Source organism: Miniopterus schreibersii (assembly GCF_964146895.1).
Source record: "Miniopterus schreibersii genome assembly, chromosome: 15".
Taxonomy (NCBI): Eukaryota; Metazoa; Chordata; class Mammalia; order Chiroptera; family Miniopteridae; genus Miniopterus; species Miniopterus schreibersii.
Window position 1 is genome coordinate 24,507,859 of NC_138115.1, and position 16,080 is coordinate 24,523,938.

Consider the following 16,080-nt stretch of genomic DNA (forward strand, 5'->3'; position numbering starts at 1 on the left):
GCCTTTTGATGTACAAGACGGCGCTCCAACCAACTGAGCCGCCAGGCCAGGGCTTCGTGCTGTATTTTTAAAATTTTTTGAAAAAAATATCTTACAAATTAGGAGTTAAAAGATACTTTGAAATGTACATTTTTAAAAGCCTACCATTGTTATTAGCCAATACCATATTTAATGCCTTTCCATTAGAAACACATTCCCATTTAAAACAGGAATAAGATAAGGAGGTCCCCTGGCACCACTGCTATTTATTCAGTTTTCTGTTGTTTTGTTTTTTAATCTCATATTTATTGAGGCAGATTTACATGCAGTAAAGTTGACTCTTTTTTGGTGTTTTTTGTATATTGTATATTTTGACCCTCCTACCATGTTAAATTCATTAACATTAAAAACTAATGTTTATTAAAATTTACTACTTTTGATAGCTCTTTTTTGTAGTTTCTTTTGGATTTTCTATGCCAACCAGCATTCCTTGGATAGACACCACTTGCTCATAATGTATTATCCCTTTTAACCTACTACCGAATTCAGTTTGCTAACATTTTGTTAAGAATTGTTTTAATGATGTGTGAATCCTATGAGAATAGGGTGAGCCTAAGTTTTTAGGAAACCAATGAAACAATTAACTTTTAAAATACAGTGTTTTGAAAATCATCTTAAGTCACAAGCGTGCTGCTTCTGTATATCTCTTACAAATTAATATAAGAAGGGAGTGAAATATTCTCCCTTATTTCAAAAAAGGCAAAACTTGAAGCTTTGGCAATTCATGGATGCCCAGTGTTTCTGCAGAGAACGCGAGAGGTGATCTGTGCCTAGTGGAAGCAACATTACTCAGCAGTACTTACTGGGAATGAGCTTTACATGAGGCATGTAAAAAACTAAGGTCATGTTTCTTGAACTTAGATACATATTGGAATCACCTGAGACCTTTTGAATAATATATATATATATATATGCCTCATCCCAGCCCCACAGAATCCGATGGAGTTGGTTTGAGATGTGACTTGGACATGAGATTTTTAAGTTTTCTGGTTGATTCTAATGTGCAGCCAAGGCTGAGGATCACTCGTCTAAAGGCTCGCAGGAATCCTTATGGGCTGTTGGAGATTTTGCAAGGTCTGGAAGATTTGCATTAGCACATGGAGGAAATATCAAGTGACATTTAAATTATTATCATCGCTAAGATAGACAGAAAAGCAATTATTTTGTTACGTACTAAGAAACATAAATGACAACTCAGTCAATGAAAATCATTTCATATTCTTGGAAGAGAAAAGTAAATATTTTAAAGTTGACAGTTCTTTCCAAAGCAAATGAAAATTATGTAATGCCATTTCAATAAAATCTTATTAAAGTTTTTAAAAACTGGTAATGTCTCCCACCACCCAGATCTTGGTTTCTAATACTATTCTCCAATAAAGGGATCCAAGGCTTCTTGGAAAAATAGTGAATCTAGTTTTGGTGCAGTGAATATACAAGATAACCTAGAGTGTCTTATAGTACCAGAAAATAAGGAAATATTTTTTTTAAATGGTGGAGCAAGCCAAAGTAATGCAGGAGCCAACCTGGAAAAGCTCCCAATGGCCAAAACTGGAGCAATTTGAGCAACAAAATAAATAACGTAATGTTGGATTTTAACCTAAAGTATAAAATAAAAATATATCAGTACTTACTTATGTAATTAATTGACTGAATAAATATGTGGGGAAAAGAGACAGTCTCCCATATAGAATTCCAAATAATTTATGTAGACATGCCCACCCCACAGGGGGTTAAAGCTCCAACCCCCCTTGAATGTGGGCTGCTTGTAGTTCGGTGCCTCCAAAGACTAGCTTATAGAAACATGGGGTGTCTGTGGAGGAGTAATTTAACAGTGGAGAAGCCTAGAAAAACATCACCTTGGCCAGGTGATCGTCAAGGTTAATTTTATCAGTCATAAGTCATGTTGATAGCATGTACCCTTGATATGATATGATGTGGCCTTCCTCCCAGTAACCCATAATAACGCTAGTCTAACAGTGAGAGAAAAAATCAGACAAACCCAGATTGTGTGGCATTCTGCAAAATACCTGACCAGTACTCATCAAAGCTGTCAAGGTCATAAAAAAAAAGACGGGTCTGAGAAACTGTCACAGACCAGAGGGGTTTAGTAAACATGATAACTAAATGTAATACAAATAAGTAAACGAAATATTGGCATTATAAGAAAAAACAAAGCAGTAGAATGGGCAGTTCACGAAAGAAGAAATGCAAATGGTAATAAAATTATGAATGTGTTCAATTTCACTAATAATCAAAATACAGATTTAAATGACAAAAGCCCATGTTTGCCAGTCACATTAGCAAAGTGATTTTTGTTTGGTATTTGTTTTTTTGTTAATACCCACTTTCGGACGGTAGGGAAGATTATGGGAACTCGTAGTGATGCAGCCTCTCTGGAGGATAATTTGTTCAGTACATAAAAATATGCAAACTCTGACTCAGCATTTTCTCTTCTGTGGATTTATCCTAATTAAAGAAAGATCTGGGAAGATTTTAGCAAAGAATGTTTACCGCAGCATTGGTGATAAGAATGAAAAATTGGAAGCATTGCGACATATAACTATATAGTTATTTTTTAGTGTAGTTGATCCTTGAACAACACAGGTTTGAACTGCATGGTCCACTTATGTGGACATTTTTTCAATGAATACTGTAAATGTATTTTTTTCTTATGATTTTCTTAATGTTTTCTCTAGCTTGTTTTAATACAGTATATAATAAACATAACATACAAAATATGTGTTAATTGACTATGTTATTGGTAAGGCTTCCTTCTGATCAGCAGTTGGCTGTTTGTAGTTAAGTTTTGGGAGGGGGTCAAAAGTTATACCTGAATTTTCAACTGCACAGGGGTTGACGTCCCTAACCTCAACATTGTTCAAGAGTCAACTGTATATTGTGACACTCTAGTGTGGTGGTATTCTATAGATATTATAAACTAATTTATGAAGTTAAAAAGGTTATTAAACCAACATGTATTTATTTTTTTAATCACCCTCACCTGAGTATATTTTTTCCATTGCTTTTTAAAGAGAAAGTGGAAGCGATGGGGGGAAAGAGGGAGAGATCAATGTGAGAGAGACACATCGATTGGTCGCCTCCCACACACCCCCCAATCGGGTGTGGGGAGTGAACCATCAACCCAGGTATGTGCCCTTGACTAGGAATCAAACTTGCAACCCTTTGGTGTGTGGGCAACGCTCTAACCACTGAGCAGCACTGGCCAGGGCCATATCACACTTTTTAAAAATTAGGCGGTTAAAGAGAGATGGCGTCCTAGCTGGTTTGATTGAGTGATTAGAGTGTCGGCCCATGGACCGAATGGTCCTGGGTTCGATTTCTGCCAAGGGCACATACCTCTGTTGCAGGTTCTTCCCCTTGGTGTGTGAGTGGGAGGCAACCAGTTGATGTGTCTCTCTCACATCGATGTTTCTCTCTCTTCCTCTCCCTTCTACTCTCTCTGAAAAAGCAATGGAAAAAATATCCTTGGGTAAGAATTAAAAAATGAAAAAAGAGAGAGAGAGATGTAAAGTAGGATGTTTGTTTGGCAGAAGTTAGAAAGGAAAATATTTTCTGCATTTTAAATGTTAAGATGAACTCAGTGGAAAGGGAAAAATTAAAGTTTCTGAAGATAAAAGTTAGTTTGAAAGCTAAAGTCTTTGATGCTTGAGGAAGAATCTACTGGAGTGCATAGTATGGCCTTAAAAAGGTAAATGGATAACACCTCCAACCCCTTGATGATTTAGGAATATTCTGATGAAAAGAGTACAGTCATTGGAGTAAGAAAACCCAGAGCTAAATCTTGACTTTACCTCTATTTTTAAAAAAATTTTATTGATTGATTTTAGCTGGGAGGGGAGAGAGACATCAATTTGGTGTTCCACTTATTTGTGCATTCTGTGGTTGATACTTGCTTGTGCCCTGACTGGGGATGGAACTCACAACCTTGGCATATCTGGACAACGCTCTAACCAGTTGAGCTACCTGGCCCGGGCTTGACTTTACCTCTTAATAGATCAGTGCCAAATCACTTACTCTCTTACATTTAAATGACTCATCTAATGATTGTAGGCATCTAAGGGATGCCTAGATGCTCCTCCATCAATCTCTTCTTCATCTACCCAGCTACTTCATTTTACATGATTATGTCCTTCTAACGACAGTTGATGGTTTTAGCATCTCATCACTTTGACAGTATTTCGTTAGCCAGGATGAGCATCTGACCTAAGATCAGCCAATGAATGTCTCCCTGGTATTTTAAGGCCTATGATGAGAGTGTTAATGAAATCTGTAAGACATAAAACTAATGCCACACCAATGGCCATATTTTCCACCATGTGAAAAATGCTGATCTGACATGAGAGAATGAGAGAGAGAGAGAATGATGCTGACATGAGAGGGGACAGACAGACAGACACAGTCCTGGTAACCTTAGAGTTTCTAAGACGTAGTTGCACCACTGACCCTCCTACTTTGGTTATCTAACCCTTTCTTGTTTTAAAAAAATCATTTTTTATTTTTCAATTAGAGTTGACATACAATGTTATATTCGTTTCAGGTGTACACCCCAGTGACTAGACATTATATAACTTAATAAGTAATCATCCCGATAAATCTCATACCCATCTGACACCACACATGGTCATTAGAATATTATTGACTAGATTCCCTATGCTGTACATTACATCCCCATGACTATTCTGCAGCTACCAATTTGTACTTCTTTTTTTCTTTCCTTTTTTTTAATGATCTCAGAGGAAGGGAGAAAGAGAGAAACATCTAGCGGTTGCCTCCCACATGTGTCCCAACTGCGGATTGAATCTGTGACCTGTATATGTGCCCTGACTGGGAATCGAACCCACCACCTTCTAGTATATGGGATGATGCTCCAACATGGCCCAAGACTGTACTTCTTAATCCCTTCACCTTTTTCACCTCTGCCCCCCAACACTCCTCCCATCTGGCAATCGTCAAAATGTTCCCTGTATCTATGATTCTGTTTCTGTTCTGCTTACTCATTTATTTTGTTTTTTATATTCAATTGTTGATAGATACATATTTATTGCCATTTTGTTAGTCATATTTTTTATCTTTTTTTTTCCTTCTTGTTAAAAAAGACCCTTTAACATTTCATGTAATACTGATTTGGTGGTGATGAACTCTTTCAGCTTTTTCTTATCTGGGAAGCTCTTTATATGTCCTTCGATTCTAAATAATAGTTTTGCTGGATAGAGTAGTCTTGATTTTCATCACTCTGAATATTTCTTGCCAATCTCTTTTTGGCCTGCCATGTTTCTTTTGAGAAATCAGCTGACAGTCTTATGGGAGCTCCCTTGTAGGCAAGTAACTGCTCTTCTCTTGATGCTTTTTTTTTAAAAAAAGTTTTGTTTTTTTTTAGAGAGAAAGAGAGAGGAATAGAGAGATAGAAACATTGATGAGAGAGAAACATTGATTGGCTGCCTCCTACACACCCCCTACTCGGGATAGAGCCTGCAACCCAGGCATGTGCCCTGACTGGGAATTGAACCAGTGACCTCTTGGTTCCTGGATCAACTCAACCACTGAGCCACATGGGCCAGACTATCTTACTGCTTTTAAGATTCTCTCTTTTTCTTTAACCTTTAGCATTTTAATTGTGGTGTGTCTCGGTGTGGGCCTCCTTGGGTTTATCTTGTTTGGGACTCTCTGCGCTTCCTGGACTTGTATGTCTATTTCCTTCACCAGGTTAGAGAAATTTTCTGTTGCTATGTTTTCAATTTCTTGCTCTCTCTCTCCTCCTTCCTGCACACCCATGGTGCAAATGTTGGCACACTTTAAGTTGTCCCAGAAGTTCCTCACACTGTCTTCATTTTTTAAGATTCTTTTTCTTTTTGCTGTTCTGATTGGGTGTTTTTTGCTTCCTTGTCTTCCAAATCGCTGATTTTATTCTCAGCTTCATCTACTCTACTGTTGATTCTCTGTAATGCATTCTTCATTTCAGTTAATGTATTCTTTATTTCTGACTGATTCTTTTTTGTGGTTTCCTAACCCTTTCTTGCATTCTGTGAGCCAGTTGAACAAACTAATTTCCTTTCAAGTCAAACTAGTTTGAGTTAAGTTTCTATCCCTTGTAACTAAATTAATACCTGAACCTATATGATGCATTCTGACTCCAGTGCTCATGCTTTCTCCAGTATACAATATTCCTTCTCTAAGGCTGTTATTGTTCAGACCAGAGATGTTTAATGGAACTTTCTGTGATGATGCAAATGTTTTATATCTGCAATATCCAAGACAGTAGCTGTTAGTCATGTGTGGCTATTGAGGTGTTAACATGTGTCTAGTGCAATTGGGAAATTAAATTTTTTTTTAATATGTCTTTATTGACTTCAGAGAGAGGAAGGGAGAGGGAGAGAGAGAAATAGAAACATCAATGATGAGAGATTGATTGATTGGCTGCCTCCTGCATGTCCTGTATTGAGGGTCAAGCCCACAACCCAGGCATGTGCCCTGACCGGGAATTGAACTGTAATCTCCTGGATCATAGGTCGATCGATGCTCAACCGCCGAGTCACTCTGGTTGGGTGGGAAATTAAATTTTTAATTTAACTTGAATCAATTTAAATTGAAATACCCACACATGGCTAAGGCTACCACCATTTTTGTTACTGTCGCTCTAGACATTGTGAGGTCATTGGAAGTTGTATTTCTTATTTCTTTTGTTTTTAAATCAAGAAAGTGGTGTGTATTTTAGAAAAAAACTGGTAACAACAGTAGACATTTTACTTGAAAATGTGAATACATGTAGGAAATCAGCATAGCTAATTTCCATTTCCTCATAATATGGATCTGGTAGATAGTTATATTTAGCAGAAATGGGGCAAATAAAAACTATTATTGTGCTATTATAGTGTCATTTCTGCCTATAGAATATAAATGTATTTGTAAAATGTAGTTAATAGTTGGTCAGGCTGCCAAGAAACAGAGCAAACTCTAGCCCAAATAAATTAGCATATAAATCTGGGGGAGAGAATGCCTAGCCCCCCTTTGGTGTTTCCCAGATAATCAATAGTTGCAAATAATATTTTGCTTAAGTGGATTTTCTATGTAAGATTAAAGAGAAATTATTTGAGATACATTTTATTATGCCAGTGGGAAGATTCATGAATTTCCCCACAGCATGTCATTCACTTGTGGGGAACAAGTGTAAAGGATTATGGAAGGTAGTGATCATGCTGCCTGCTGAGAAAGGTTTGGGAATAGATTGAAGGGTAGTGTGAGTGAAGAATTGGGACTAGAGAAAGGGCACTGTCAGGGAAGGCAAACAGAGAGAAGGAAATAGATGGAAGACTAGAGATAGGCTTAAGGTCAGATCTATGGAGTAGACAGTAGGGAGCAGGTCAGTTTGTCTAGCTCAGTGCCTTGTGCTCAGTATTTGTTGAAGGAAAAAAGGAATGACAGCCAGGGAAAAGAATTGCTCCTGCAGGAACAATAAAATCCTACTTTGGCCCCACCTTATTTTATCTATACATGACCTCAGCCATCACATGTCTTCCTGACCTTGGGTTGCTGTTGAGTTTATTGTTAGAGCATACAAAATGTGTGAATATTATATTTGAACCTGCAATCACTGTACAGCTCTGGAGGTCAGGGAGCGGTGAGATGAGCATGCTCTACTATTTATTTGTGGGGGTTTTTGTTTGTTTGTTTTTAATCCTCACCTGAGGATATTTTTTCCATTGCTTTTCAGAGAGAGTGGAAGGGAGAGAGAGAGAGAAACATCGGTGTGAGAGAGACATGTCGATTGGTTGCCTCCCACATGCGCCCCGACTGGGGCTGGGGAGTGACATGCTCTGCTGTTTAGAAGTATGGTGAGTGAACCTGAGTACTGGGAAGTTTCATTTCCTTCTGTTTTAAGACTATAACAGAGTAGGTGTGACCATATCTAGCCCCTAAATATCCCGGCCTTGGGTAACATGATGAGCACTTCTGGCTGATCTAATATGTTGGAGGTAGGCGCTTATTTTCTCTTTGTGGTTTCTAGAAGGCAATCAAGATGATTAGAAGCAGGATTGAAGAGAGTTGAACATTTTTCAATATGGGTATGTAAATGGATGTAAACATGTAAGATTTTAATATGCAAAACTGATTGGATGCTGTGTAATTTCCAAGTTTCTTTTTTTTTATTCAAATCTCCTCTGGAATCTGATAGTCCATTAAAACTTGGTGTATAAAATTTTAACTGATTCCTTTACTCAAATGTTACAGTGATTTCACATCTGATAGTGAAAACAGATTTTAGAATCTGAAAAAATACAAAGCCATATAGGTTGTATTTTCAATTTTAAGCAAATATATATATTTGCAGCCCAGTTTAATTTGCACCCTTACTATATCACTTTTGACATATCTCCATAGGCATATAAGTGTAACATGTGGTACATAGTCTGTTTGCAAAGAAAAGTTTGGCTAAGAAAAGCCTCTCTTTGATCTATTTCATTCAATGTATGTTTGTTCGAGTGTCTAACAGGCACTGTTTTAGACACTGGGGATATGACACTGAATAAAGCATAGCCCTCTGGAGCTGTTGTCAGGCGTACAGTCAGAGGGGCATAGTTCAGACTAGGTGGTAACTAACCGAACAAGCAAAGGTACCTTAGTCATCTAGGAGAGTTGTACAGGGAACTGGGATATAAACTGTAATCAACTCACTGAAGACAGGGATTTCTGTTTGGCTTATGTCTGTTATGTTCACTGTTCTATCCCCAGAGCCCAGAATAGTGGTTGGCTCATAATAGGCACTCAGTAAATATATGTTGTTGATAGAAGAGTTTATTGTTTTGCATTTGTATAATCATAGGCATGTACTTTAGTAAATAATTTTTACATTTAGCTAGTTGAAAATTTTATAATCTCAGTTACCTTATTTTTATGTTTATTACCTACTTTTTATTTCTCCTTGTGGCCAAACATTGGGGTGTAGGAAAAATGTATTAATATTAATAATTAGTCCTCCGGTGACCTGATATTGCAAAGGAAAGATCTGGAAAGCACTTAAGAGGTCATCCTTTATTCGGCTTCCTGCCTAGGAAAAACTGAGTAAAATGGTTAGGTATGAATTTTTAATTAATCATTAAAAAACTAGGACAACACAATTAGGTTCTCTCTTGAGAAAATGGAGAAAGGTACTTACCCCCTAGATATAAAGGTACTAACCTGAAAATTTTAGAACTTCTAACTGTGTGGGAAAGTGAAAAAAAAAATTGAGCACAACTAAGCTGCTCTTTGTTGATATCAGAAATGGGCCTGTCATTCATTTTGGCATTGAAGCATAGCCTCCTATCTCAGGGGGCAGGACCAGGACTTTTTTTTTTCCTCCCCGAAGAGCTGGACAGTTATTACAGGTTGAAAAGCCCTGACCAGTTTTTCAAGAGTTTCTTCTTCATTTTTTTCTCTGCAACTCGTGGTGCGTTTGCCCTGCTTTCAAGATGCATTAAGGTCGTGCTTTGTGACTGCTTTGGAGCCAGCCAGTACCCTGACATGTACAATTCGAATTATGCAAGTTTCATGAGTAAGTTTAATCTTATTTTTTAGCCAGTTAAAATTCAAGTGCTTTTTAGAAAAATGGAGTTAAGCATTATATCGTTTCTCCATTTTTATTTTAGGCATATTTTAAGCAACCTTTACTTTACAAAAAGCAAGATTTTACATCAAAAAGGTCCCTTTTGTCTCTAAGATCTGCACTTTCAATTTCTTTTGAAGTGTCTTTGCATTAGATAGTATTCATATGTCTTCTGAAAGACAGTTAACTCACCAGTTTTCTTGAGCATCTTTTTAGTTTTACTGAGAAGTGTTTTAAATTGAGCTTCCTGAGCTCGATTGCTTATGTCTGACACAGTCTCAAGTTTCCAGTGAATGGTAACAAAGACTGTAGAGTGTTGTTGGTACTGCAGTGAGAGGCATGCTTCTTTAGACCAGGTAAGAGAGATCATTTTGTTTCTTACTGCTGGGTGAGTTTTTACAGCGCTTATTTTATATTGCTTCAACAGCAGCAATATTAAATTGATAAATAGCCAGGAGCACGCTGAATTCAAGACGTCCTTGCTTGTTGCAGACAAGAAAACTAGAGTATGGGGGTTGGGGTGGGCCGGGGGGAGGGGTAGAGTAAGCTTAGTTTATCACTCAGTTACTTATATAAATCAATTAAAATGTGAAAATAATTCCGGAGCTCAGTTTTCTTCATTCAGGAACTAGGGAAGCAGTTGAGGAAATGCATGATTTTAAAGGTACTTCATGGTTATTAACTTGTGAATGCAATTCAAATGATAGTTTTTACTTTCATTTCTTTCCAGTAGTTAATAAAATAAGCTTTGCCCTCAACTATACCTTTTTTCCATTTATGAAAACTTTAAAATTGTCAACAGCAAAATACGCTCCCACAGGATCCTTGGAATAAACCTGACACTTAAAAAAAAATATTTCAGCTTTTATAGCTGTTTCATTCCTTTTTCTTTTTTTTCCCCCCCTAGTACATTTTTCTTAAAAAGTATTTGTGCTTTGAAAATGTCAGCTGTATTCTAATGAAGCTCGGGCATTGTTTGCTCATAAAGGGGCCGGTGCATTCCACTGCTTTATGGTTTATTATGAGGCACAGTGTGAGAGTGTGGGTGGCACCATTTGGTGTCTGCCTCTTGGGGTAGTGACTGCCATTATGTTAGTGTTGCATTGGCGAAGAAAATATAACATGCAAGATCCTATGTGAATCTGGATGCTGTGAAGAAAATCTTAAGCCTGCACACTACTGCGTGAGCCCGGGGTGTGCGGCGGCCTGATTGAGTCGGGCGCTTCTCACCCTCGCAGCCTGCGTTTCAGTTACAGTGACTGTTCTGCCAGTCACATCTCCTTCTCTGATGGGCATAACATTCACTGTTCTTTGAACTTTAGTAGGGAGATCAGTGTTTCTAAATAAACTATGACATTTTAAATAGAGACAGTAAAGTGTTAAATGATACATTTCCTTCAAAAAAAGTTTTCAGCAACTTCTTGGGGGTGGGGAGGGGGAGGGAGAGAGGGAGAGGAGGTCAGGCCGAGAGCTTTTCTTGCTTTTCTTTCCGTTAGGGAAGCCTCGGTGAAGGAGAAAAGCAACAGATGTTTCTTCTGTTACAATTGAGGCGGTTTCATTCAAAATTCACAGTAGCCGAAGCGGGGAGGGGAGGTCATAAATCTGACTTAATCAGTGAATAAATAAAACTTAGTCGTTTAAATTTATTCTTTTACATTCAGGATTTGAGAATCCATATAGGGTAACATATTCTGAGTAACATACCTCTTGAAGAGGCTTTTTTATCTTTAAAATGTATGTGTAATTAATGGAAATGTGAGAGTTAATTTTAGTGCATAAAAAGGTCATTAAGTCGTACAGAATATGGGGGGGGAAACTAAGCCTTTATAAAACATGTGAACAATAGTAGGGTTGCAGCAGTTTGTAATTGCACAGTAGGTCCTGGGCTGCGAGTGGGACTGCATATGAAACATCATCTGCTTATAGGACAGGTCATTTTATCTTCCGAGAGAAGCGGCAGGCTTATCCCAGAGGATCTTTGAGTAAGAAATGTGGGAGAAATATTTTGAGTTTATTTGAAATGATGTGTTCCAGTTTACATCTTAAAAGAAAGATAGATAGTGAGCTTAGCTTTGGTTGCTAATGGAAAGAGGGGAAGAGAGGACTGTTTATCTGCTCAAAGGAGTGGGAGAGAAGAGCTTGGGCGCTGCATGCGGGCCCTGAGAGCAGTCAAAAAAACAGAGGGTTGAATTTGGGGAATTCAGAACGAGTAACGTGAAAACCTTTCCTTTTACTAGTAACACGAAGAGAAGTTCTGTGCTCTTGGAAAGGGTGCGTTTAATACACATTACAACTTCACCAGTTTCTCAAAGTTAACTTGTAAAACCAGCGTGCCACATCTTTCACATATTCGGCACCGATTAAAAATTTAGCATGCCCTACACTATAAAATTAGTAATAATATCTAACAGCCAAAAGATTATTTGAACCATAGTTTGAAATTTATGTATGGAGCAAATATTAAATGGTTTTCTAAATGTTTAATTGGTCTAAGGAGAAGACTGGAAAAGAGATTAACTTTCAAGGAGATTAACTGGGATCTGTGGGCTACCCTGAAGATTTTCTTTGCTTTAAATAATAATGACAGAATTTAGAGATTTTGAAGCTGTTCAGATCATTGTTTTAATTAAGATTCTAAAATTTATGTATGGTATATTTTGCTTTTTGAAGGAGTAGTATTATATAGCAGTGGAGGGGTTTTTTTCTCTTTAAGATAAGTAAAATAACTTACATAAAGTTTAAGACAGATTTACAAATTATAGATTTGACTAAAGTAAGGTATATATAACTTTGATGGAATAGTTAGCCCTAAAAAAAAGTTGGTGGCTCCCCCATGGGATAGATAACTGTGGCAGCATCATAGATTGTAGTTATCAAAAAAGTGTGTCATTTATGATTATAAATGTAGGCGTAAGTTACTTAACAAGGGAAACAGCATCAGCCACAACAGTGCAGGAATAATTGAGACTGTTGACCCTTCAAATTAAGAGCAATATAATGAAAAGAGACTTCTGGAGTGAGGTGCCTGTGGTTCCTGCTTTATATATGAACTCTTTAGCACAAACTGAGGTCTGGGGGATCTGAGCCTTACCCTTTATTCGTTGTACTCCAAGTCAGAATTCCCAGAGAGTGGCTGGTTTAGATGCTCTCTCTGCCTTACATATGTGTTGCAATTAGAAACAGTCTCTGGGGTGGAAGTCAGAGAAAGATTTGTCTGGTGCCTATATTTTTTTTGAAAAGAAAACTTTTATATTGTTATTTAGGAGCAGGTAAAATAGTATGTGTATTGTGCTTTAAGTGTATATTTAAGTATATTAGCTCTTGTGTGAATGGGTCCAAGAACTTGTCATGTAATAGAATTATTTCTTTCTACCAAGTTTCAAGCAACCAGTTTTCAAAGGAATTTTTTGGATCTTGACTAAAGCTAGAGATCAGCAGCCAGGGGGGCTTCCTTTTTGGCACTTTGCTCAGTTGTGTTGCGAAGTTTGGCAACTCTCTTGGCAATTTCTTTGACAGAAAAATGAGGAGACTTAACTGAGCACTTACTGTGTGCCAGGTAGACCCAGTGGAGGTTTGCAAAATCTGTTAATGGGTAAAATTTTAATACAAAAGATTTTGTTGATATTGATGTCTAACTTTAAGATGCGTTGCTCTTCACAATCTGATTTTAATGTAGCTTCAGTAACAGTGCTCAAGTGGAACACGTTGAAATAAGAACATTGATAACATTGCAGTTTTGAATGAACTACTTGGTTTAGGGTTATGGAATACAGTGATCCCCTTTTTTATTTGCTAAGGAATAGAAAGAACTGCTTTGAAAATCTAATTCATGGGTCTTTGGTCTTTCTGAGTTTGTGTCCTAAAGTTTTAAATTTATTTTAAGAACAGAACTTTTAAATTCTAGATGTCTGCAGTTGTTGGCATCTTTTATAAATATTAGAAAAATACCTCTCGTGAATGTAAATTTAAAAATGATTTCTTTGTTAACACTGTCTGGGGCAGGGTACCATTTCAGAGGGGCTGTGGGCTTCTTCACAAGGCTTTCCAATTAAGAGCCCTTGGGTATTGTGATACTCGTAAATTCTGATCCCTGTGGTTGCACCCAGCTGCCTTGATCTGCTCTAGCCATTCAGTGGCTGTTGGTACAAGATAAAATGTGCTTTCTGCTCCCTCTCTTTTACTGGGCATGCAAACAGTGTCTATGTGCCATCTGGTGGGTGTACTGGCTGTGGCAACTGTGCTAAAAGTAGTGGTTGAAAATAGGTTAAACATTGAAAAGATACAACATTTAGAAAAAGAGGCTGAAGAAACGATGGTCGCTCATCCCTTGATCTTTTTAAAATGAAAAGTAGAAATAAGTGTAGTAGAAAAAGAATCTGCTTATGCTCCATTACTTCCTTCACTTGAACAAAGAGAAAAATTTGAAGCAGTGCTTCGCAGTCTTGTCTGATCATACGAACCATCTGAGGCATTTGTTAGTAATACGCGTTCCCACCTAGCTTCAGATTTTTTAGCTGTCAAGTGGAAGTCAGGAATGTGTGTTTTGAATAAGGGGACACTGCCCGCTCTCACTCCTCTCACGCCCTTTGCATTTTATAACCAGGCACACTGGGGAAGAATTGCTGTGATAACTGGAAGAGCCAAGTTGTTTGAGGCCACAGGGTAAACTTATTCGGTTATTAATGGGAAGACATGCTGTCCCAAAATGGGGAATTCTAATGAAGCAGGTGGAAGAGAAGTGAGGAAATTAAGAAGGAAAAGGTTTCCTTGAGTGAGCAAGATAATAGAAACAGGACCAAGTGACTAAAGATGTTTGAACTAGAGAGGAAGGAGCCGGTGAAAAAGCTGCGGATCAGATGTGCAGATGAGACGCATGTTTTCAGATGGACATTTAAAAAACATTGACAGGGAGAGGCCCTACAGAAGAAACCTAGTGAGAATGGATTCAGTGATTTCTAAGGTCTTTTCGCTTTGAGGTTTGATGAACTAAATGAAAACAATTAAAACAGTGCAGATACCAGAGCTGGAATTCAGGAGTTTCTTTAAGAAGTGAAGAGGGGCCCGGCTGGACGTGGCTCAGCGGTTGAGCGTCGACCTGGGATCCAGGCAATCGGGGTTCGATTCCCGGTCAGGGCACATGTCCGGGTTGCGGGCTCGATCAATGACTCTCATCATTGATGTTTCTGTCTCTCTCTCTCCCTCTCCTTTCCTCTCTGTGAAATCAATAAAGATGTATTTAAAAAAAAAGAAGTGAAGAGGGGCTGTGTAAATCCTGGCATGTGGGAAGATGGAGAAAATTCTTTTTCCCCCCTTCAAATTGAAGGATCCAGGGCATTTATGGTTCTGGATAACGGATAAAGAAGGAGCTTGCTAATCCTTTTAAAAGATGTCCTCTAAGTAAAAATGCTTATCAGAGCCAAGAGAACAGATTCGGTCCTCCGGGGAAAGCATGTGGGAAAGGCTGGCACGGAGGATGCCCTGACTCACTGAGTGTGCCCGAGGGAGGAGCTGTTCCTTGTTAGGGCCTTTCGAGGATCCTGTCTCCCGTTCAGGGGAAGGTCCCGGCAGGTGGCCCCTTGGGGGGAATCCGACGTCCTGCGTTCTGACAGCTGTGGGAACACCCAGGCTTGTGCTTCGAGCCCGGGCCCGCAGGGCTGTGCGTTCCAGATCTCCCACCTTCCCCATGTTCTGTAGGATGCTCCATCTCCATTTCGGAACCAAATGCAGAGGGCGGGGGGGGCTCTAGAGGTCACTTTTTTAACCACTATACTTTGGAGATACTATGAACTTTCATCTTTTATTTCTCTCTCCCATTTACAGCAGTATTGTGGTCACCCAAGTTAAAAGTTTAGCAATGACGATGGCCTTTGGATTTACTCTTAGGAAGTTTGGTGAACGCGATTGAGTACAAATGCAGTAAAATACAGTATAACAGGATTACAATGTGCAGATAGGTAATGCGCATTATAGCTATCCTAGTAGCTAGCTGTCAATAGAATAAAAACTTAAAAGTGTTGCCCGGCCAGCATGGCTCAGTGGTTGAGCATCGACCCATAATCCAAGAGATCTCGGTTCGATTCCCAGTCAGGGCACATGCCCGGGTTGTGGGTCCTCAGTAGGGGGCGTGCAGGAGGCAGCAGATCAGTGACTCTCTCATCATTGATGTTTCTCTCTCTCTCCCCCCCCTCCCTTCCTCTCTCTGAAATCAATAAAGACATTTTTAAAAATTAAAAAAATTGAAGGCATTAAAGTATTATAAGAAAACAGGATATTTTATACCAGCTTAGCATATAACTAATGATAATTAATTTCAAAGAACCGCATATCCAGCTGGAAATAACCAAACCTGGAAGTTAGTAAAATATGCATAGCATGTCCGTGTACAATGTTCACTTCTAGGTGCAGAGGACTGATAGATAAACTTTGCAGTTACTCTGACT

The 16,080-nt window shown here is 38.5% G+C and overlaps 1 protein-coding gene across 11 annotated transcripts in view; it reads left to right on the plus strand.

Annotated features, from left to right (window-relative positions):
- Positions 1-16,080, plus strand: part of TFDP2 (transcription factor Dp-2) — a 122,876-nt gene that overhangs the window by 57,043 nt on the left and 49,753 nt on the right. For 2 of the 11 annotated variants that reach the window (XM_081160552.1, XM_081160553.1), the window contains exon 1: positions 9,485-9,589. The exons of 4 other annotated variants lie outside the window; for them this stretch is intronic. In XM_081160552.1, coding sequence (XP_081016678.1) covers positions 9,559-9,589 — 31 coding nt within the window. In that variant the 5' untranslated portion in view covers positions 9,485-9,558. Of the gene's footprint in view, positions 1-8,062; positions 8,121-9,446; positions 9,590-9,929; positions 9,997-16,080 lie in introns of those variants that run through there. 5 more of the 11 variants (XM_081160544.1, XM_081160545.1, XM_081160551.1 and 2 more) reach the window with 4 other exon arrangements.